The 25,323-nt window shown below is 36.7% G+C and overlaps 1 protein-coding gene and 1 long non-coding RNA gene across 9 annotated transcripts in view; one reads left to right on the forward strand and one right to left on the reverse strand.

Annotated features, from left to right (window-relative positions):
* LOC111325876 (uncharacterized) overlaps nt 1–24,370 on the forward strand; it is a 31,192-nt gene extending 6,822 nt beyond the window's left edge. The window contains exons 4-6 of one of the 8 annotated variants that reach the window (XR_002694388.2): nt 498–3,483; nt 18,886–21,770; nt 22,410–24,370. This is a non-coding gene — a long non-coding RNA (uncharacterized LOC111325876). Of the gene's footprint in view, nt 1–497; nt 3,484–7,534; nt 7,987–8,769; nt 10,281–14,370; nt 14,609–14,988; nt 15,204–16,532; nt 16,967–18,114; nt 18,293–18,885; nt 21,771–22,409 lie in introns of those variants that run through there. The other 7 variants (XR_015990303.1, XR_015990305.1, XR_015990307.1 and 4 more) reach the window with 7 other exon arrangements.
* Nucleotides 3,759–6,565, reverse strand: LOC111325874 (uncharacterized). Its single transcript, XM_022929786.2, has one exon. It carries the CDS (start codon nt 5,501–5,503, stop codon nt 4,850–4,852), a length of 654 nt encoding a protein of 217 aa, XP_022785521.1. The 5' UTR covers nt 5,504–6,565; the 3' UTR covers nt 3,759–4,849.
* Nucleotides 24,371–25,323: the final 953 nt, after the last annotated feature.

Raw genomic sequence — 25,323 nt, forward strand, 5'->3', positions numbered from 1 at the left:
AAATTTTCAAAAAAAGAGTTGCCAAGCATTGAATAAAATATACATAAACCATCCAAATCTGTTTTGAAAAAAAAAATCTAACTAGCTAAAGCTAAACACTCAAGATGAAATGAAATGAGCTCTATATTCTTATTCAAACAATTCAAACGAATGCCATAAACAAATGCGATAAGAACACGGAGGAGAGAATCTTCATGAATTATGGCCACGGGCTGATTTCGAAGCAACGCAATTTAAGATTTCGGATAAGCACATGGAAGCCATTCCCTAGGATTTTTTTTTTCTTCAACTTTCCTCCTTTTGTCGATTCTGCTTTTTTCTATTACCTCATCTTCGTCAAAACTTGATTTGCGCTGTCACCTATTTTCTTCAGGCTAATGAAAATAGTTATCTTTCAGTGCTGATACTTGACCGAACTTTATACTGCTCAGTTAGGTTTTTGCGAAAGAGGACATTATGTTTTTACACTGAGTAATTCGCAGGTTTTTTTTTTTCAGATGACAAATGAACCTTGGAACTGCGGAAGGTTGATCCGTGTCAAACACTAAAATTTCCGCAAATGATAATGTGGTCACGTTCCTCCCAATAAAGCTTGCATGAGTGGCGTGCTAATTTTCCCGCCAAAAGTTATGACGGGAACAATCGTCACCACGGAAACAAAAGTCTAGGCTAAGTGTGCTTTCTTGAGTGGGGATTTACGTTTAAACACTGCGGTTATTTGAGAACCGCATTTTCGAGGGATCGTTTGGGCTGCATCGCGTTTTCATTTTCTCGAGTAAAGTCAACCTTGGGGTCTCCAAATAACAGCTTTTGCTAATTATGTGTAAAATACAAGTACGCAAACTCCTTAAAAGAGAAGTAATTTTGTTCATTTTTCCCCGAGTGTCGTAGTATCGACCGTAACTCTAAAATTTTGATAAAAAAGACTATAAACTCGGTGGAACCATAAAACAGTATTAATTACTGTTTTCGTTTTCGAGACTGACCAACGATGTGTACATCGTGTTACCATTTTAATTTTGCCTCGATGATCGGAGGGCGACACTGCAACCAAGAACGGTTGTATTCAATTCTGGGTCCATTGACTGATCGATTCGATGACTTGGTGATTAGTTAAATTAGAGCCTGGTCTTGTGGAATCGTAACCTTAAAAAAAAAGGAAACCAAAGTTGAGAGATGGCTGAATGATGTTGATGTGTTTCATTAAGTTATTTCTAGTCTCAGTACTTTACTCTTCCGAAGCAAACGACAGCATTTCCAGATATGAATATTCAACGTTTCAATGATGAGTCTCTTACAGTAACTGAAGCAGATTTCTAACAACGGGCGTTTTCTAACTGATAAATCAGAAATATATATCTAGCAACATATTCAAAATTAAATTTTAAAGTCACTGCTTCAAATATTTATCCGTGTTGCGTGTTCCTTTCCTCAAGACCTTTTTAACTATTCAATTTGAATTTACATTTATGTCAATGAAAGTGGCTCCTGTATCGACGCCGTACACACGCTTGCTTTAACGCCTTCTTCAAGTGTCAAAGTATCAACTCGACATTTTTTCACACAATAACCTGATGTTGAAATAATCCGTCTTCCCCTGTATTTTGAACGCACATTACTTCAATATTCACTGTTTTCCACGTCATTGCGTGCACGGGAAATAACAATAACGAAAATGAATAAAGAAAAGAATACGGGGAAAAGACCATGCAAACTGGCCATCTATTATTTTTATTTTCCATTCCAGGGGGTCGTAAAGGGAATTCTAATTAAACATTACTGATATATGAAAAGAACTGCCCGCGGCCAGGATGTCTTCATCTTCGATAAGATTCAAGGCGTTCTTACCATAATTGATACAATTAATGTTACGTTTGTCATTGAAGATCTTTATCGCACTAAAATGGTGTACAGATATCTATCAACTAATCAAGCCAGATTCTACCCAACGACGGTAAATCAAAACGCGATCGTGATCGTGAACTCTGTGTGTGGTCATCAAAATGTGCCACTTTTCGTCTAAGTAATGCAAGTAAATTTCCGAAGTTGCCCCCGAGCAAAGTCGCGCTTGTGTCGAAAGGAACTTTGTTTTTCTTTACTTCACCGGAAAGGGTTAGCTGCATTTTATAATCACATTACCCTCAACGAACTTGAGGACAGCCCAAGACCCATTTTCTCCCATTTTTTCATAAGAGAGTACGTGTAGACCTCTGCAGCAATGGTCCGATTGTGCATGGAGAACATTCTTTTTCAATGATAAGAACACACACCCTCTCATTTACGAATAGATAATGGCAATCTTTCTGGAAGTACACTAATGTCAAACAAAAAATGACAGTCACGTTCAGTTTTCCATTTCTCCTCAAGGCCATAAGCACAATTTTCGAACGTAGCCTTTAGGAGAGAAAACTCTGAAAGAGACGTTTTTCGATTGATACCTGCATAAGGCTATTTCCTGTTAATTTTATCTGATCATCGAAGTATCATAAGCGTTTTTACAATGGGAGGAGGTAACCAAGGAAACTTTCTATGAAAATAATTCATCATGTCAATGATAACCTCTCAAACAGGGTACTGCCAAATGAAGAGAAGAAGAAATATGTTTTGGAAAGCGATTCATATTACTTAATTTCCCATGGAAAATGGAAAGAATAATTTTTCTAGTGTTTAGTTCATCCCACAAAATCAACAAACATCCAATGGTAATTCGCTTCAAATTGATAATTCATGAGTAAACCACAAAACATTTTGACGTTTTAACGTCAGATTTTTGTACCATTAGCAGTTGCACGCAAGCTGAAGTTGTTTTGAATTAAGCTGTGTCATGATGTTTCGAACTAATTACGAGTGTTGAGAGAATCATCCATATATAAAAGTGAAACTGAAACCTTAAAGTCGCCTTGCGATGTTAAAATAATTGTTGCCCTTGTTCTCACTGTGTTCCAATTTCATAGTTCTAAAAATTACGTCATGCCAATTTTTCTGCCTCCATTTCAAGTGCAACTTTGTTATTTTATCAATCTCCTGTTCAAACTTCCCATATTAAACTCACTCCTAAAGCACAAAATCCTGTGCAACGCACGAGATTAGTTGGTTATTAGTCCACAGGTTGTGTCTCATTCCCCCACTCTCTTTCCTGGACTAATCCAGCTCTCTTAAGGCGACCTATCGGGTAATGGTGGACACTAGCAATTGCTGAGAAAACTGATTACGGCGTATCCTTTAAAAATCAGGCAAACATTTTGCATCGTATATCGTACATCGCCTTGAGTAAAAACTCTGTATTGACAAAGACAAAGAAGAAGAAGAGAGGGCCGGAGGAAGAAGAAGAACAGGAAGAAGAGAATAATTCTCATCTCACACTCTGAAGACTTCACGCTCAAAGCTCTCAACACAATATAAGTGTCCTTGGCATCCATCTCAATAACATGAAAAGGAACCAAGCATGCTGAGGATCTGGAAAAGGGAGACTCTGAAGCGAAGGTACATGAAGTAACAATGGAAGTGTTTTCTGTTTCAGGGATCTTTCTCAAAGTGGGATGGTTGGATGCTTAACATACATGGAGAAGGGGGAGGAAGCACGCTATCAAATTGCTCAGACATCTTTTTGACATTTTCAAAACATGTCAAGATGCCCTCTGCCTTACTCTCTCTCAAATGATAATATAACCGTATTATCATTTGAGAGAGAGTATCGTCTGGAGTTTTGTACCTTGATACATCAATAAAGAAGCTCTTTTTTCCTAAGAGTCCTCTACTTTAGCAAATGAAAGTGCACTTATAATCATGTGTCTCTGATAGTGATTATATCATAGTAAAATGTATATTTTTGTACGTAGTAAACTTAGTTGAAAGTAGCCTCAAATGAAAGCGAGAAACAGACTACTCGGTAAAATAGGCATAAAATCTGCGAACGAAGTTATAAGTTTGTGTCATGATAATACGCTTAGTACTCCTAAATTCCGCAACCTGGTCCTCTGAATGCGTAGATAGAAATTCTTTGCTGCTTAGTTTCAGTTTGCCCCTTATTGGACGACACTTATATTAGACTAGTTTGTATTAGCCAGTGCAGGAGTGGCATCTGAACTTCAATCCAAAAGTTTTCATTGGTTCGATACAGCATCGGCCTTTCAAGCATCATCCGGCATATCAAGCCGGATAACGCATTAAAAACAATCCCTCACTTGCCTCTGGACTCGCCTCCACCCAGTTTGCCCTTCATTAAAAACCATCCATTACAACCACGTCACGTTCCGTTACAAAGCCACCATGGAATTCAAAAGCGAATTTCTAAGAAGATATTCGGAAGAATTTGCTTTCCTAACAAACTGCCTTTATCGAGTATAAGTTAGTGTTCTAGGTTTGAAAATACTCAAGAAAGACAATGTCGTAAGGCACGCCTTTCTCCACGGGGAATCTATTTCTAGAATAATGATAAAACCTGAAACGACTAGTCATATCTTGGATATCTTGTTGATAAACATTGCGGTAAAATGTGATGCAACTGTTCTTGTTTACGGCGTGGGTACCTTTAGCTTTAAGCATCTTTGTATAAGGACGTCTTCAGCGTCGGTATCTAGCAGTTACTTGAGCCATGAACAATCAAATCTAGTATTATTTGTAATACTCGAAAGATAAAAGGCGTGCAAATAAACTTTTTACTTTACGAACAGCCTCGTACTCCTAGATTTAAAAAACGTGGTGCCTGCAATACATCCTGAGATGAAGTTAGAAAACAAGTTTTCTTACAAAGTCCTTAGTTTTCCGCGCGAAGTTGAACGTCACTACGATAGTCGTAGCTCCTTCTTGCAAACGAAATGACACAGTTAATTCAGTTCAGTTTATAAAATCACATCTTGTACGGATTGAAAATAGAATCCTCTCTGTGTTGTATATGAGGCTTTCCCTGCAAGTTAAATATTCTAAAACAGGAAGTGCTCCCGAAATTACAAAAATGCCCGCTCGTGCCTCCAGCCCAAGGCGGGTAGCAATGAGGTGCAGGGTAGAAACTATGACATAAGCGCCAATCATGAGTGGTTCCTGTTTGAAACGTCGGAGGTAAGCAAGGAACACTGAGGTGTGAAGGAAAGAACACAGACGGCCTTCCACCCAAATCGTCCAGAAGTGATGTGTGAGATTCAGACCACATTTTTGAGGGAAAATGAATCTTTTCACCAGACGATTTGCAAGTGTGAATTTTTTTGAAAGATGTTGTAGATGGAGCAATTTTCTTGTCTGTTTTTCGCTTTCTTTTAGGCTTGCGTCTCTTTGGTTGATATTTATATCCAGGGTTGTCCGTCTTGTGCTGTTCTGTCAGTCTTCGAGCCTCTTCCACGTATGGTTCTTTATCCGCTTCAGACAGTTTACGCCATGCGGCACCGAGGGCTTTGCTCACTTCAGCGTTGTTAATTCCAGGGTGTTCCTTGAGGATGTGGTAGCGCTTCTCTCGGCTCCACACCATGAAACAATTCATGGGTCGTTTCACGTGGGCTGGGGAATCCATACTTAGATTTGTGTGCGTGCCTTTGTGAAGTCTTAGAATAGCTTCTTGCAAATAAAACACCGAAACACTTGCTGTTTCTTTGAAAAGCCAATCAATTAGATGCGAACAAAGCCAATTAAAGACACATTAGTGGCAGGTATTCCACAAGCACCAAAACAAAGTTCCACCAGAAACCGAAACTCCTGATAAATTATTCATAAAGTCGTGAACACCTTTTGGCGAAATGGCTACATATTAAATTACATACACCCTCAATGTTTTAGAAGGGGTACGTTCAAGTGCTACTCTAAAAACAAAATATCATATTTTCACTTAACATTCAATTGATTTGATTTGGTTGCCGACGTACCATACAACATTTGTACTGAAATAGTTTGCGTGTTGTGCACATCACAGCACATCAATAACAGAATCAAAACAACATGCAGATGAATTCCATTGTTTATATTAGCAAGCGATTAGTTTGATATAATGACAGTAAGCGATTTTATGAAGAACAAGCAATCTCTGGATCGGAAGAAAGACGTGATGACAGACTTGTCAAAACAAGCACTTTTTAGGGAACAATGCAAAGTCGTAGCAGGCGAGACTTTCTTCGAATCTCGATTTTGGACTCCTATTCTTTTTCCATTAAGAAAACAGGAAGAAAGGTGGATATAGTAACTAAGAACATCTGTGGCGCATCATTTTGAATTATGTTTTGAAATATGGGTCTAAATTGTTACTGTTTTGAGATTCAACGCCTACGGGAATTTACGCCCTCTCTCTCCTTGACGCTAAAACAACTGTCAGCTCGTTCTGTTTTCTAATCACGATTCGACTAGATAAAAACGGATTAGGAGTGGAGGAGAGGAAATTTTCCAAAATTTCGTTATCCGGCAAATCGTAAGGAGTTGATTTTTTAAATTGAACTGTGAGAAAAGAAAACTATAGGCAACAACTTCCTGCACCTTAAAACATTATAAGACAACGAGGAATGCTTTGAGGACAAGAAAAGAATTTCAGTGTAAGATTCTGTAAAACCTTACAGTTTATCTGCTGATGTGACGAAGGGATGAAACCTTAGGCAACATTTTCTTGCAGCCTAAAACGAGATAAACCAATGATGAATGCTTGAAAAACAAGAAAAGAATTTTAGTGTAAGATTCTGTAAAACCATTTAATTCTCTGCTTATATGACGTAGTAGGGAAATTATTAAATTGTTTTAGTTTATTAATGGGCAGTATCAAGAAATGTCGCGAGCAAATCATAATATGGGGGGAGGGGGGGAAGCTACCCATAGCGCCTGCAAGAAAGACCAATTCAATCAGATCGTGTACACTTTGCACGCTTACATCTTAGGTAGCTGAAACATTGTTTCTCATCCAAATTAAAAGTATTGAACAACAACAAAAAGGAAAAAGGTATTTTTAAAATTGAGCGAAAACACTATCAAAGCTCCAACCTTTTTCAGCCATGTTTTTAATGTAACATAAAGCGAAGCCATTTGAATCACACTAACAATATTCAAAGATTTAGAATTTCTTGCAACATTCTAATTGGCATTTTAACCGAAACAGTTTATTGCTTCATGACAAACATGAAAATGTCTTATAGAGTGGCAAGCTATAAAAAAAAAATTACCACCGTGAGAACATATATGCTAAACGAAGAGGTCTCAAATAATTTTTCCTCCTAGAAACCTGACTGAAACTCACTTCGAATATCACTTTCTTCCAATTTGACGAGAGAATAAAAATGTGCTAAACACGTACCTTAACAACGTGATACAAATTCTAGGAAAGCAAATATCTTGATCGACATCTCTGAAGCAGCGTTTTTAGGCATAAAAGAATCAACCGGACTCAAATTTTGTCATAATAACTTTTTTTTAACAACAGCTGGTGACTTTTTTTGCTATAATTAGTTCCAACTGTTTGAAAACATCACTAAATAAGATGATAGTAGAATGGTGCATTTCCTTTCCTAAGAAAAAACACCAACGGAAGTATCTAAGCATCCACGTGATCCGGAGATCATTGCGTAGAGTTTTGCCCGCATGTCTCGCAAAGAGGAAGTTGGTCTTTAATTCCTCTAAGTTACGTATGAGAACAAAATAAATCACTAAAGCTTGGCACGTACAATTTTCTCAAATCAGAAAATTGCATCTGTTTTGTCTACGTGATGACCTTAGGCTCCATTAAGGTTGTTATCACTTTCAATTTGTCACTAAGTATCTTCATAATTTATGTGACAGTTTTGAAATGAGTTAGACAATTTGATAATTATTTAGCAAAACTCTTAAAGCAATTCGAAATGCAATAAATTTTCCCAGATACAACCATTTTAGCCTGAGCTTTCAAGAGTGCGAGTCACGTTCTTTCAAGTCATGCAAGTTGATGAAAACTCGTTACAGACAAATCGCAGACTTAAACCGCGAGGATAATGGCAGAGAGCTGAATGGTAACCTTCTCTCAGTACACTATGGCACCTGAAAGATCAGGTAACTAAAACGAATTTCCAAATTTTTTTAAGAGTTGTAGCTTCTTTTTCTCCTTGTATATGTATGAGATGGACTCAACTCATAGGAGGTACGCGGTAACAACGGAAGGAGCTGGCACTTAAAACGCATATATCCCGACATATTTAACAGCCTTAACAAACATTTTGGGTTAAGCAATGAGATCCTTATTTCAAAATTAGTATTCATCTATGAAAAAGTTGTGATGGCTCTCCCATAAAAGGGAATTTTCATATTATTATTTAAGGTACTTAAATTGGTACAACTGATCGAATCTCCTCACGTAAAGTCGTTACTGCTTTGTTTATTTATTTATTTATTCATTTTTTGCTTTTATTTAAGATCATTGATTCTTCGTTTTAAATTCAAAACTGCCTCAAAAATGACAAACGGCTTAATTCTCTCAGTCAACATATTTTGGTTTTGTTTTGTTTTTATGAAATTCCCCTTGTGTTTGTCTGTTTGCCTTATAATATCTCACCATAACTGGAGAAAAAGGAAAGCAGATTAAAAACGAACAATGAAAAAGGGAAAGCTCTTTAATTTAGTGATACATACATGAATTTTATTTATTAGCGAGTCGTCTGAATTATTTATTATTGGCAAAGTTACAAAGCCAGGCAGAGTGCAGTAGATGAGACACAAATTTTCTTCTCGCGTGTGCAGATGTTACGAAAAGTAAATCAAACCGAATGAGAGAGCGAACTCATTTTTCTAACAATCAGAACTAGCTAGGTAGCAATGGCACTTGTACTTTATGTGCTAGTCATCGTGCTGTACTGAGTCATGGCGCTAGTCATCGTGCTGTAGTAACTAAAAAAATCTAAGCGCTTTAGTAAAGATCTAAACTCAGATTGAGAGGTAACATAATTCTCTCGCGTGGCTAACTTTCTCAATGTGTTAAACATCCTGCAGAGTTTTTCATGTTTTCACTCAGCGAAACAGAGACCATCTTCTAAGTTCGGCGGTCAAAACTGTTTTCTTTTCGTGTTACGATCTCGAGACTCGCGAGCTCTTATTATGAGTTGGTAATAACCACGAAAACACTTATGCGTTGAAATATATATCAAGTGTATAGATATCTATAGATCTCCTTTAGCTTTGGTCGTTGCTGGATGTTGACATGAATAAAGTAGCTGTCAATCTGCCGCTGTGTTCTTGGATATACTCTCCGCGATCTTTACTCCTTTTTAAGATCAGAAATTTGTCTTTGTCTTTTTTTTTCCTTCTCCTTAAAGCCCACAGCGAGCCCTAATGTTTCCTCCGACTTAATGGTACTTTGTTACGTCATGTTACTTTATCGATCAAATGTTCGTGCTAGAGCTGCCATCTTTATAGCTGATATGATTATGGTTTATACATCATTAGTCATTCAAACTCAATCTTAGGTTCTGACATCCATTGCGTGCGGCAAACTCTGTAAATCCATAAGCAGAGACTGGGGGGTCGAAAACGAAGATAAGACATTCATAAGTACACCGAAGACTGCTGTTATGAGTCTTATCAGATATTTCTATGCAGGAGTGATACTTAAGGAAACGTGGTATTTTTTATATTTATTTATTTGTTTTATTTTTATTAGAGAGAGCCGTAATTGATAAGCCTGATATTTTTTCTTTTTCGCGAAGTTGACATTCGGACATTTTGATAAGGAAACCCATTCTCCACTTAGATCAAAGGGAAGAATAAATGAGATAAAGATAGATTAATAACTTTTTTTTAAAGTCCCAGATGTAGGAGAATAAGCGTGAGAATATATTTATCTGCAAACGGAGGGAAATTTCTTTTTCACGCAGTTAGAGGCCAAGACGCGACTGGCTCACGCAGCTGCAATTTATGGAGGAAAATCGGAGGAAAATCCAATAAAATGGAGCTCTCACGCAATAAAAGATTCTCTGCCTTCGTGTAATATGGTCCCTGTTAAGGATGCATTACACTATTGTGTTTTCGCAATGATGAATTCAATTGTCTTGATTAACATTTCCAAGAACATGAAGTATTTGCATGATCGTGTTCAAGCCGCTTTAGAATAAAGGATCTTTCATTCCAGGGGTCTCTTAAATTGCCAGGGTTGACTCTGTAAGGGACCAAGAAACCCAACTGTTTTCTTAAAGAGGCAAATTCAAAGTCTAGAGTTCTCAAAGATAATGAATATGTTAAGATTAAAAAAGAAAACAATTGATGCTGTGAAGCTGCACAAACGCCACTCCAAAATCAACCATGAGATTGTCAATTATACCCGGCCGGCAAAAGCAGAACTAGAACCCGTTACACAGGTAATTAAAAAACGCATGACTGCATTTTAGCTCCAAAGTTTACGATTTTATGTAAGGCTGAGGTGGGTACTTTGTTTTATACGGCTCTTTTTCGGGAAGTGTTTAGGTAATATTCCGTAACGTAGCCCGCGTGATGTACTCTATCGGGTTTTTTCTTCTTTAATTTGTATTGTTTCCTGAATTATCTCCACTTATCCTGGAACTAGAAACAAATTGTGAAATTAAATATTAGAATAGACCAACTGTTACAGAAATTAAGCAAAAATGTATTTTAGTAATTTCAAATTTGAGCTAAAAACTTGCATCCTTGCTACACGAGGAAATTAAATGTTTTTTTTTGCTAGAGACGAGGAATAAGAGTCATTTTAAAATTGCTGGAATCTTACGACAATCGACTTGAAGGAGCTTTCTACATTTTTGCACATCCAGCGTTGCGTACAAAAAAATATTTCTTACTTGGCCACAATGGTCATTTTTTCAAAACAATATGTGCCGAGATGTACCTTTTTTCTCATTCAACGCTCATTTACCGGCGACCAAAGTACAATTCATAAAAGGCTGATTATGCTATTTTTTAGTCACCAATGATGACATGGCGGTGTATTTTTTGTATCGCTACTATTTTTTATCATTAGCAGCTGTTTACAGTCAAACTAAGTGAAGCGTACCCCTCAAGATTACATTAATAAATTGATCATTTGGATATTGAACCCGCCAGTCGTTTCAAGAAAGCAATAATGAATTGATTATTTGATTATTGAACCCGCTAGCCGTTTCACGAATGCAATAATGAATTGATTATTTGAATATTGAACCCGATAGCCGTTTTGAAAAGGCGCAGATCATTTTTCAATTTAGAGGTCCATTTCTGAAGTCCAATAAGATTGTTCTATTTGACGAGGAATCCTGAAAATGAACAAACTGCACTGTAAACATTGCGAAAATAGTCGATCGCAAATATTAACGAAATAAAAAAAGTCTTGCGTTGGCTTCGCCGGTAAACTACTTTTTTCGACCATGAATACACACAAGAAATTCTACAAGTTCATTAAGATGTAAATAGACGAAAAAAGCTCTCGATAACATTCCATTTAATAAAGGCTGATAGTTTCGAAAGAAACTGTTTGGGGCTGTGTCGGTGGGAGTAACGAAATAATAATGGTAAATTGGCCACCGTAACGATTACAAAAGCTGACATTTCGAGCGTTAGCCCTTCGTCGGAGCGAATAGAGGAATTGTGGATTGTGTGTGCTTTTAAAGGCAGAAAATGGAGCTACGTTATTGGTGGAAACAAAAGCTCATCTTTCAAACCGGCAGTCTAAATCCCACAAGGATCAACGAACGCTTTTCATTCCACTAATTTATTCTTGTTTTTTCTCGTTGCCATGTTCCCTCCAATAACGTAACTCCATTTTCTGCCTTTAAAAGCACACACAACCCACAATTCCTCTATTCGCTCCGGCGAAGGGCTAACGCCCGAAACGTCAGCTTTTGTAATCGTTACGGTGGCCAATTTACCATTTCAACTTTGTTGGTATATCCAAATTATAACATTCCATTTACATTTACAAGAAGTTCTACAACACTGAAACTCACCTTTCCCGCTATGTTGAAATGGTTCCGATACATCATCACGTGTTCGCATAATCCAACCAGAAATGGTCTTCTGATTTGAACAATGATCCACGCCTTTTCAAACCGAATACGGCTATCGGGTTCATTATTCAAATAATCAATCCATTGTTGCATTCTTGAAACGGTTAGCGGGTTCCATGTTCAAATATTCAATTCGTTATTGCGCTCCTGAAATGATTCGCGGGTTCAATATTCAAATAATCAAATCATTAATGTAGTCCTGAGGGGTACGCTTCACTTAGTTTGACTGTAAGTGGTTGATCGAGAGCAGTTTAAGGCGCTTTAGTTTAAAACGTATTAGGTATTTTATGTCGAATCATACAGAACTTGTACATTTGGTTGTATTATTTACTATCTCTTTGCTCGCAAACAGAAAGTGGACCTGATATACATTTAATGGGTAATTAGCTGAGCTAAAGAGTTTTAAAGGTGTTTCATAGAAACTGGAAAACCTTCGATTTTACTCAGTAGAATGCCGAAATAATTCAGAATTGCGTTTGTTTGCTTTATAAAACACTGGGATTGGTCTAAAAAAATGTCTACTATCTCCTCCACCAATCAGATGCAACTTTAAAATCAACGGAGACTTGTTCAACCGCATTTTCTTGCGCCTAAGGCCATTCAATTGCATCTACTTGGAGATATCATTGGTTTCTTGTCAAAAGTCCACTATCATCATCAACAGTTGCCTCTCATGATCACTTGGAAACGAGCGTCAAAGCAGCCGACGAATGTTTTTTACATGTTATGAGATATTAGACTGTTATTTAATGGGTTTGAGCCGATTCACCGTATTATGCCAGTGGTGAAGCCTCATTTAGAAGGCAATCAGTCGGGGCTAGAAACGCAAATTTAAAAGGCACAGAGATATCGTGTACATGTAGCCAGATTTCCCTGATATTTCGCTCAAAAGGTAGCGTTCCAAAGCTTTCCAGATTCGATCAGGTCGGCATTGATCGTTTTAGCACATTGAGCCAACGTGCATCGACTTAATAATGTTTTTTTCGTCTTTTTTTCCACCTAACCGACCATAGACCTACTCATGATTTGAAAATGCTACATGCTACAAGGTACTAACACTTACAACAAACTCGACTTTCAAAGATAATCCTTTCCATTTCATTCAAGTTACTCAAATACATCTATGATGCCCCAGCCTAGAGGTGAACGTAATAAATAATTATTTTTTCGTTTCCTTGAAAATATTTGGGGCTTAGCAATCTTTCGCTGACACTTAGACCATTATGATCGCGCTCTCTTTTTATTCTACTCTATACATTGTTTTAATACAGAAACTGCTGTTCCCGACGAGTTCTTATCATGTTTTGCCAAGCCATCATAAGCCATTGATAGTTTGATTGAGAAAAAAAATGATCTCAAAAGCATAAAGGAAGTTATGAAGGGTGCAAAATACTATACTGTTTCCGGCAAAACCTAGAATTGAGAATCGCTACGAATTATATCTGTCATGTTCTGGGTATTCGGCTTGGGGCCAAGGACATGTGCCGACAGGTCGGAGATGTGTATCACTGTTTTTTCAAACAAAATTAAGCAAAAGTTGTACACTTTCGAAGAAAAGTTCAATTAACTTGCATTTTTTCGTCTTCAAAATGACCACCGTTTTAAAACACAGTAAAAATAAAAATAAAAAAATTCCGCCTTATATATTTACTGATAACTATTAACTTTTTGCGCCATCTGTATTTGTTTTTAAGATCCAAAGTTGTTAATAGCTTAAACCTTTGTAGTCACCGCTAGCGTCAATTTTGTTAAAGTGAAACAATATTGCTAATCTATTATGTATACAAATAATAAAACCGTTGTTATCTTTTCTTCAAAACGACAAGGCAACGAATTTAAATTTTTTTATGGCTGACAGATTAGAAAATATACACATTCATACGCGGGAAATGTTTCCTATTCTGATTTTAATGATACATCTGTTTCTGATCTATTTTCTCGAATCTATTTGGAAAAATGAGTGAGGAGACAGTTTTATGTCATTTCAGGTAAAAGGGTCGAAATAGTATTGCAAGCAATTGAATTTATTATAATACCTCGGTGCTTAGAATTTTGTCGAGCATTTGGCCATAATCACTGGAGGAGATTATTACGTGCAAAAAAAAATTAGAACTATGCTGAATGCGAACCATTTACGCATACAACTAGCTCGTTACTTGATATGACAGAGTCACAAATTAAACAAACTCGCAAGAGAAAATAAGTGTAACCCTGGCACAATGTTCCAGAAAACGGGGCAAACAAACTAAAAAAGATTCTTAATTGGCTAAAAAGCATTTCAAATGATTTGTTTAGCTCTTTGAAGTGTAATACAGATTAAAAAAAAAAGCGTAATTGTTGGCAAATTAGAAAATTCAAAGGGCTCATCTACATTTGTTTCTTTTTAAAATGGTAATATACATTTCGTTGTTTTTACAGTTATCTTGCCGACCTCTGCGTGTGGCCGATTCTTAAACCAATATTTGTTTCTAGAGCTTAGCATACGCACAGTAGGGGATGAAAAATAAGCTTAGAGCATCCCCCTCTTATCAAGAAATTAAGCGACATAAAACTTGCATTTTAGTAGCATTCGCTCAATATTAGTTTTGCCGTCTCGACGCGAACAATACAAGGCCGTTACACTGTCCGGATCGGCGCTTCACGCGGGAAACAAAAGGCGTTGGTGAAAAGAGGTAATTCTTTTTAATTGCACTTGAGTTTCATCCGAGCAAAGTTCATTTTTTGTGACTTTTAAGTTTCCAGCTGATTGAGATGGCTGGAGCATGGATCCACAATGTGGATGCGTGAATCTTTTAGAGGAAAGTTTAATCTACGTGGGGTCTTTCATCTAAAAAGGTGCTTTTGAAGATTCATCCGTCGCCTCAATTCCGTAAACAATTACTTGAAATATGACAAGACAAGAGAAAATTACAATTATACTCACGAAATGCCTCGGGTAATAACTTAGGAACATTTATCATGAAAAAGAAATTGTTTTATGAGCAAAAAATTGCGAGAATCATCATAAACTTCAGATCTACTTTTCTGAGGTCTTCATTTCTTTTTTTTTTCGGAAAAAGTTGGTTGTTCAAATGCTAAAATGGTCACTCTGAACTCAAATCCCGAATAAGAAAGGAATCATTGAGCAATATTCAGTAAGACAGCAATTCAGTCTTGTCTAGGTTCCACTGGCCTACCTATCTTTTCAGTTTGGTTCCGCTTGCATAAATACTGCTTCAACTGTGATCGCCAACTATTCATAATCGCTGCAAAAAGCCATTTACAAAGGTGCGAATTTGTTAAGGAAACATTATAGTGATCCAATCCTGACTGCCTGTGGGAGCCAATAACTAGAAGGAAATATTTACTAAACAATGCCGAATGTTGGTAATGCCAATTCAGATATCACACGATTAAATTTTAGATGAGTGTTTTAAGTACAAAACTCACTTTGGATGCGGTAATTAAAAACTAGACGTAAGTAAACAAACGATAGACTTATTTAAACAGATATACGCCAAAAATTAAAAATTCTGATCATAGCGCTCAAATATATTAGAAAGGTAAGGTTGCCAGCTAGGAAAAGTTCCGATGACCAAAATAGTAAAGAATTATAAACCGATCTGGTCTTAGTAAAATGTTCTCATACAGCAAAAGAAATAATTCTATGTGATCGCTAGGTTTTCATTCATTCATTTATTCGCACTATTTCAAGGTATAGCTCTGTCCTCTTTTTGACAAAGAAACTAGCCGGCGCGAACAAAACAATGATTTCTATTCAGGTAGAGAGTGATTTTAAAATTGTCCACCATTGAAATCATAAGCCCGTTTTTATGATGAGAATCTTTCAGTGAGTAATTCCTGCCAAATGTTGTGGGAGTCTCGCCTAAGCCACTTAAGGAAAAGCACGTATCTACATAGAAGAATTTTTTTAACAAAAGTAACAAAGGAAGGAAGGAGGGGCAGCTAATCACGAGGAAAATTCGGAAATAACTGCTTTTTTATGCATGTAAACAATGTGCACGAGTATCCGCTAAGTTCCCTGACGAAAGTTCCTTCGAAGCACACTATAGGAGTTTAGCAGGTACATTTTGCAAGAAGATGAAAATCATGGCAATTCGACATGGCACACTTTCTTCTGAGTTTTATTTTGTAGACTACAAACTGTAAATTTAGGACTGATGGCGGCTTTCGGCTTATTAACATTTTATAATTTGTGGCTTTTTTTTCACCCCAAAAGTAACCAAATTTTTTTCGTTAGAAAGAACACCCGTGCTAAACATAGTCAATCGTCCCCTTGTTTTATTTATTTATTTATTTTTAATTTAAACAAATATTGAACTTTTTTAAAAAAAATCGAAAATTAGTTCTAGTCCTTAATTTCCCTTAAGACCAGACATCGGTCGCCACATGGCAGACACGCGGATGAAACTTGTTGGTTACTAATTTGTGTTTTCCAAATATCTCAGCGTAGTGCAGTAATCGATAGTGACGTAACACGTCACGCGCCTCCCCCTTGTTGCGTGCTTACATTTCACTTCTAGAACATGTGGGCTGAAAGTTTTTTTTTTTTCAACTAAACTAAATTGGGCTTGATGCACTCACCAAACATAGTCCATACAGTTTCCCTCGTTAATTAGAGGTTGAAGGCATTTATTATCGGCTCTTTTACACAAGAACTGACATGGACGCAACGCGTGATCTATTCAAAGTAAAACATGGTTTTCCTCCAGTTGGGTCAAGTTCAACGAAGTACTTTATCATTTCCCGCCACGCTTCTCACGAGTGACGAACGATTAATGAATTAATAAATAAGGAAAAGCGTTCTTCAAGTCACATGAACGATTAACACTGGCTACCAGCAAAGAAACACGAACACGCTGCTTCACTCCAAATCCCTTCTCGGTGTGGGAGGGAGAACATTTAATAATTGTCGTCCTTAGTCGAAACCAAAGTAGAATTTTCAAGGACTATCGCTACAAGTACATCAACTAAAAGTGAAATTAGCGATTGAAACGCCCTCGCTTAAAATAAGGACTCAAACAATTCAGGTAAATATGATGACTATAATGTACTATAGTATTTGTGTGTGTGTTGAAATGATAAACATTTCGAGTATTCGTAGTTAACTAAAGTTAAGGCTAGGGAGGCGTTAAAAAATTGAAAATAATTTCTTGCAATTTATACCGTGCTCGAGACTCGGAAGGAAACTGATACATTTGATTTCATGACAACCTTATTCTAATTATCTCGTTTCTCGGCCGAGGTCACCATTAATAATCGCGAGAATGAATCAAAACATTGAAAAACTGGATATAGAGCAGAAATTCCCTGCTGGGAAGATAGTCAAATAAATATAATGAGGAGATTATCTTTGTAAAATGGCATTCTTAAGTGGACTCTTTGAGGCGGTAATCCATTCCAAAACGTTTAGGACTTCTCATCAAGATTTTCTTTTTAAACTAGTCTCCAAGATTCTGTGATTGGTATGTTTTCAATATAATTATTACTTCTGCTGATTAAACGCTATTTCTAATTTTCTACTCATTGGGAAATGCGTAGATATTATAGCTTTTCCACAAGATTATCATGACATTTAATAGCTATCGACGATCTAATAAAATTACAGCTTTAAGTCACTTGAAAAATGACACTTTCAAAGACACAGTTTAATCGTAATTAATTTTCCTATATTTTGTCTTGTACGAAAAACGATTTTGGCCTGACAGCTGTGTGGGTGTTCCTTTTGTTCACTTTTTGACTTAGCTTCTGCGCAACGAATAATCTACTTCTCGGTCAAAAGTTTAGTTTGTTTTTATAAGAGAGTTGAATTCTAAGCTTTTAAGGATTACAAGAACTCGCTCTAAACTCCAAGTCTCCAGAATAATAAAATGTGATTGGACGAGAATCTGAACCAACTAGACATCAAGGTCAGGTCTTGAACGGAGGCTAAGTTCTAGTCACGTAGACGAAAATGGCGTTTATAACAAATATAGATGCGATTGATGATACTGCTATCCGCCAAAATTTTTCTTAAATCAGTTTGAAAGCTATACCCAGGTAAAGATGGAGTTAATTTTATTTCATTATCGCAGTTTGTGACAATTAGACATTGTTTGAAGACCTGGGTTAAATAAAAAAAAGCATATCAGGCTGAAGACGGCGCCGGTCAGCTTGTCTGTCAGTTTATTCTAACTGCAGGTGTTCTGTTATCGTATTATATAAACAAGATAAACGGTTTAACAGAACCTGAGGTATTTTGATTTAAAAGCTGATAGGCTACGGTCCCTAACAGGATAAATTTGAATATTTCGAAATTCAGTCACGGCTTCGGCAATTTAGTTTGATTCAGTGAATTTGTGGTAGGCTGACACCAGGTATTTTTGCTTTTTTTTTTTTTTTTTTTTCTCGAGATCCGTAATACACAATCACCGTGTGTGGAGCAAACACCTTCAATACTTTTTCGTATGTGAGAAGATCGGGTTTCTTGCCCATACCTCACACGAAACCACCTTGTAATTGTAACATGTATGACTATACAAATCAACGTTTGATTATAAATCATCTTGTCATCTTCAAGAGGCATATGCATCAACGCGTATCTATGTTGAGCCTATTAATCACAGACACTTAAAATAGCTCAAAGGTTTTCGAATGCCGTTAATTCACGCCTCTGCCATCTCGAAGTGTCTCACACTCTGTGCTGTACACCTGAATTCTTTGAATGAGTACAAACATTGATTTAGTGTAAATTAGAAACTACGAAAAATCGGAATTTGTGGGTAACAGATTATCTTCCTCTCTCATCCAGTGAGACGGAAGTATTTTAAACCCCTTTAAGTATAAATCACTTCTCCCGAAAATTGTCATGTAAATTTTCCTCTTTACTTTTCCTTTTTATCAGTTTAATTGATGCAATTGATATTGTGTCTGGCTTAACATAATTTTTTTTTGCCTTGTTTGGTTTCAGGGTTTCCATAACAGAGTTAAGGAAACTACAGGTGCAGACATCTTCATCGCAATCCAGCTATACCATCCTGAGAGCACAAGCATCTTCTTTTAGTAGCATCTGAAACAGTCTATGGACACAATGAGGACCACACTCAGCGACGAAACTAATGAACTCGATGAAAATTTAGAACTGAGCGAACAAAGGGAGACACGGTGTCGACAGGTCGCGCGGGAGTTGAAGCGTTTAGGAGACGCGCTCGAAAACAGGTATTTTCGTCCATTTCAAGTTGTTGAACAAAATCAAGAGAGGCGTCCTCTTGGACTTAACTTGTTGGAAATTGCCAGAGAAATCTTCCGGCGATATGTTACGGAACTTTTTGCGAGGAATAACTGAACTGCGGAATAAGAAGAAAGATATTTCCGATCCAACTCTCGGGACTGTTTGTGCCGTTGACAACTATATCTGATCATGACGTTAGAATTTTGCCGCGCAGCATTTTCGATTATCGTGTGACCAGCTGAATCAGCAATTTCGAACAGTCACGAAAGGAGTTTAAATCACGTAAGAATATGGATGTCGAAACAACTATCAAGGCCAGTCTGGAAAAACATCCATTCCTGGCTTAGAATAAAGTTTATCGCGGAAAGGTTCTTAACGGGCTTCGTTTGAAAACGAAGTTAGAATTGTATCACGGTTAAGAATCTCCATGTGTTTTAGTGCATAGCTTATAATTGGAATTTTTTTATCCATGTTTACCGGCGTGCTATGACAACGTTAGTTCCCATTTCAGAGATCGGTGGCTTTAAGATAACTAGCAGAAATAACCACAAAAACAACTAATGATAAAACAACATGCGTTAAATCCACAATGTTTTTTTGCTTCCGAGAAAATAAAACGGCCAACAATACACGCTTAATAGCGGTTATTTATAGTAAAACAATTCTTGTCGCCGGTCCCTAAATTCAAAGTTAGATGTAAATACAAATGAAAATCACCCGTGTTAGCGACACGTGATGACAGAAAGTGGAATTTTCTGGAAACTAAATAAACATATTTAAAAATAAAATTTGTAAAATTACGTGTTAGTTCAGTCATTTTTCAGTCGCGAAATATCCGTGCTCGCCGGAAGTGAGCGCAAACTATCCAGCGCTTTAGGAACCCTTTTCTGTTCAAACTAAATGGCGCGTATCAAGGTAGAGTTTGTAAACGCTCTTTACAGTTGCCTTAATTTTGAATTCAAATAGTGAAGATAAACTTGAAAATTATTTCATACTCAGTTTCATACTTTTGCATATAACTGACTAGTGTAAAACTTCCAAAAAAGGTTATCTCGCGATAGCACATTTGAAGTCCCACTGTAAATTATTTTGCCTAGGTGACGTTATTGCCGCTTTTGGTTCAATAATTTTCTAGAACACACATATTGCGTGAGATGTAAAAAAACAACTGGTTTATGAGATAAACAAACAGCAGCTGGGAAAAAAATTCTAGAATCTGTGTGCACGCTCGGAATGCAACGAGAATATGTTACAAGCGAAACAAATTGAGCACAAAGCTGTTGTATTTGCATAACTCTTATCATTTTGATCGACAAGCCGGAACGATTTTACCGTTTTCTTAAAGAGTGTTGTCCGGAGAAAAGTACTTCTGGGGAAAATAATATGACAATGACACTTAAAGAGATAGGAAGTGATATTGTAAAGCAACTCTTAAGGCTGTACCACTATAATGAAGAAGAAAAAGATTTGTAAGGAGCATTTTAGCTCTTTTTTATTTATGATAAAAAACCGACCTTTAGAAGAAACGATGCGCGATTAGCATCAATAAAGTCTTTGTGAACGGAAGTAAAAGGAAGTCGAATTCAACTTATCCCACTAAAGGTGTATTTAGATGGGCTGTAATCAAAAAGTATCGAAAGATAACAGCGAGACAAAAACTAAACAAAGCGAGAGTTAACTGTTTATCTCGCAATGTTTTGAGTATTGAAAGGCAAAGAAAGTGAAACTGGAAAATATCTTTACGATATTAAACGTTTATCGATATTTCCTTTTCAAAGAGTCAATATCTGCACGGGTGTAAGAAATATATCAACAAAAGGTCTCATCAGCAAAGACTGAACAGAGTTATTTTTCATGATATGTCGTGACTTGCCTTAAGTATCTAAAACATTCGTGCAGCCAAATTGATGCTATTTTGCCCCAATATAGCTTAAATGTTAGTCATAAATCATTTCTAGTTTCCACGAATTAAAGATAGCAACATTTATCATGAAAAACAAAGCTTACTAGTTGTTTTGTAAAAAAAAAAAAAGAACAAAATAGCCACAATAATGTACCTGAATTAGATTACAGTAAGACTGACTTTTCCAAGATAAGTGTTTTTTCGCTTTTACCACTCATCGAAAAAAATAGATCAGTGCGTGTTCTGAACAGACTTAATCTAATGCTGAGGGGCTTTGTAATATCTATGGTTGGACGAACGGCAATAAACAATTGAGAACGAGATGTTGTCACGAAACGTTGACAATGAAAAGCTGTTATACAGTTAGTTTGTTACAGCTGACAGCAATTTGATATATTTTTTTTCCCAAGGCGCCCTGAAACATTCACCTGGCACCATCCATATTTGTTTAATTAAACAGTGTTGTACAGATAGAGTAATGCATGAGCAACCTTTCCATATATAAGTATTTCCATCATGTTTCCCAGAGACACATCACATCACTGCTATTCTAAAGGATCATTAGTCGGTGAACTTGAGTGCATTTACCGGTTGACGCGAGCAAGACTCTCAACATATTTTTTTTTCACTGGAAAAGTAGATAAAATCGCACCGATAGGGCGAAGACTAAGGTTCCCTTGAAGATATAACTCTTAGATAGAGCTGAACACGAAAACTCCAGGTTAGAGAAAATATACAAATTGCACACTCTGTGTACGCAAAGTGAATTTTGTCTTCAGAGTCATTGTATAAATTTGTTAATTTTTGATAAACAATAACGTTTTGGAACTGTAAACGCAAACAGAAGGAAACGACTCTATCTTCAAGACAGTGGTAGTCATTATATAGTTTTATAACCTATTAATATAAACGGAGGAGTTTTTTGTTCGAATGCGACGACAAATTGGGTTTACGAATGAGAACATTATCACTTCATTAATGAAGTATGAATTGAAATTATTTAATATTCAGGTTCCATCTCTGTACTATCTAATTCTGGAATCTCACTGGCTATCCAGAGCGCGCCGATGGCTCATAACACAAGATTTTTATGTCTTAATGGCTTCATTCTGCTTTCCCGGCAAACATTCTACATGAATCTTAATGGTACTGTTATCTTGAGGATGAATTCCAATTGTATCATCTTTACTTTGAAAGCTTATGCCAATCCATTAATGCCGTTGTGTGAATGATAACAAACTTCTTACGATTTTAATAGCATTTTCTATATTTTTTTTTTCTTTTTATCAGTCGAGAATCGTTGCTCTGTAATGCAGAAAACTCATCTCAAAATCATGAGCATTGTTTTTGGTGTTTTAAGTTGTAGATGAACGGCAAGAAGACGCACTTGTTGGCTGGGATATGGACTCGAGAGTCATGACCTTCTTTCTGCGGAACTTTATGAATCCTTTGAATTTCTTCTATTTACAAAGCCAATTCGTGCGTAAGTTTATTTGCCTTTTAAAAACTAAACAAAAGTCTCGAGTCTTCGCTACGTTTATTCAATTCTCGCAGGCATTTGTTTTGAATTTGAAATGCTTTCAAAATCTGTCAAAATCATTCTGTAAACACTAGTCGTCTTTAGCCTCTAGATAAAAATGGCACTAAAATAACAGCGACACTTTTTAAGAGTTCATTGGGAATATTTTCCAAAGCTCTAGCGAGAGAGCCCTTTTTTCCCTCGTTTATGATTTAATCAGTACGTATGGTTGTTTAGAATGTCACCAGCTCCGGATTATGTATCTTAGTTTGAGATAAAAACTATTGAAATATCGAAGTAAATGTCAAAGGCCCTCCTTAGGTAATGTCAAAAGGGGTATCGGCAGTTAAAACTAAGAGTTTTTAGTTGATATAAAAGCTTTTTGTGGTAGGCCAGACTCAAATTCGAAGATAAGCACTTGCTTATCGACTACTCCGTCAAGAAAAAAAAAAAACAATGCAAAATTGAAGATAACAAGGTTTTTTTTCTTTTTTCGAAATTAATATTAGATAGAATTCAGTTACGAGTGATATTGTTTTGATTATGGTGTAAAAGGGAAATCATTTCCATACTTATATCTGCCATAATGGACCCTCCCATAGAAGACAAAATAATCTAAATGTGATGACATGAGCTAGATTGAACACGCAAGACCGACACTCACTTACACCAAGGTAAGCTGAAGCGCTTGAGGTTTCCTACTTAATTGTAAATAAATATAAAGTTCTGAAACGTTTTAAATCAAAAATTTCATCAAATAGATACGTCTTAGAGCAGCTACTGTTGGTCGTTAAACATCGAATTACTCCAAATATTGGAAAGGTTAACAAGCATTTCGCTTATGATAGCTACATGAAGCAGGCTGTCATGAGCTCTGGAGCTGGTTTCCTTTTTTCATTTTGTTTACGATAAGTAAGCTCATCCTTACCATAAACGACATCCTAGCATAAAAACCATTAAAAAACAAAAAACGAAAACAAGGACATGAAATTTTGAGGTAACAATACTGTTGTAGCAGCTTCCTTAGTGTTCATTAACAAAGGCCCTCTTCGTTCGTTCAATCTAAAAAATATTTAATGCATGCTTTGGATAGCGTAAAAACAAGAACCAGATGGTAATTTCAAGTAAAGACCGATTTTGCATCAATCACGCCATGATTTGTCATGTCTAATGTACTTTAGTCTTTGGAGGGAGCAAAAAGTCCTGCTTTTGAGGACACGGCTCTTTCCAGTCACCTGTCACTCGAGAGTTTAGCTGTTTCTACAATAGAAAGCAGAAATAGGATTCATTTTGTCCAAGGTACAGAAAAATATTTTCTTCATTTCTATCTCAGTAAAAACAAAACCCAGTTTGAAATTCTGATTAATCTACCATCACCTACGTAACTGTAATTTTCACATCTCGCTCATGGAACCCTCCGCTAAAAACTACTCGCAAGTTAAGTCCCTCACATCTCCCTGGTAGCGTTCTAGCTACAAAAGAAGATGAAAAAATAGAGCTAAACTCAGCCCATGATTACCAGTCAATTCTTCTGCAGATTAGTGTAGCATGCAAGACCTCAGAGTGCTTTTGACTACCAACTTCAAAGCCGCTTCCTCACTAACGAAGAACCCCACAACACTCGAAACTAAATCGTCTACCTTTTAGTTGCTTCTTTCACATGGCGTCAAAGCCACGACGATAGAAAGACTGTGGATCAACGGTTGCATCCATAAAGGACTGTGCCGCTTAAACATAAACTTTACTTAATTATGAATGTACAATAACGGCATTTCTTCTAATAAACAAAAAGTTTCAATCGATGCTACGCCAACCATATGTAAGGTTAGCCGTAAAAGTGTAACTAAATTCGACTGCTCTTCCAACTTACATTTGATAATTCCTTAGGATACGTCAAGACAATTTCGTGCAATGAAACTGACTTTTGACGAGCAATATAGGAACATGTAAGCAATCAGTGAACAACTGGACCGGGGCGCATTGATGACGCTTACAGGTACCAGCCGATGAAATTATCAGTTTCGTACACGGAAACCCAAGTCATCACTGTTTTGCGTGCTAGATACTTAATTTTTTTTGTGGGGGGGGGGGTTTAGCATCAGCCAAACTGTCAAATCTCTAACGTCCTCTCTTGTCAGAACACGGTGTGACACAGGTTGTTAACGAGCTCCTCCAGGCGTAAACCTTCCGTCCATATAATGGCCAAGAAGAAATTTTGCTACTGATAATTGAATGCTTTTTAGATGTAAAGAATTTAATTTGGTGAAATATTCATTCATAAGACTCTACATCGCTTATGGGTTATGTAGGAGAATGAAATAAAAGATGTATTTCACCTTACGTGCCATTCTTTAGAGTATTGACAACAGATCAGATATTCACACGGGGTGGTTACTATTGTTTATCTTGGAACCCACGGTTCAGGTCAAATTAGCAAACAATTTTATAACTAGCTGTTATTGGTTTCATCCGATCTTGATGTTAAGGCAGCTGTGAACATTTTGTGCAGCAGACGAAAAAAAGATAAAGAGTAAAAAGGTAAAATCTGCACCTGTGAATTCATGGTCAATAGCCTGTTACGTACTGATGCCGTGACAGACCTTGTGAGGCCAATTGTTGAATCAAAACAAAGATTTACAAGAAAAAATAATGCAAGGAAGACAGTAAGTGTGAAACCGCTAAGGCTATTTTGACAAAGAAGCCGCAAACAACTTGGTCCGTCGGAACGTTTGGATGTCTTGCTTCTTCAACAAAA

The sequence above is a fragment of the Stylophora pistillata genome, chromosome 8 (genome assembly GCF_964205215.1).
Source record: "Stylophora pistillata chromosome 8, jaStyPist1.2, whole genome shotgun sequence".
In the NCBI taxonomy this organism is placed as follows: Eukaryota; Metazoa; Cnidaria; class Anthozoa; order Scleractinia; family Pocilloporidae; genus Stylophora; species Stylophora pistillata.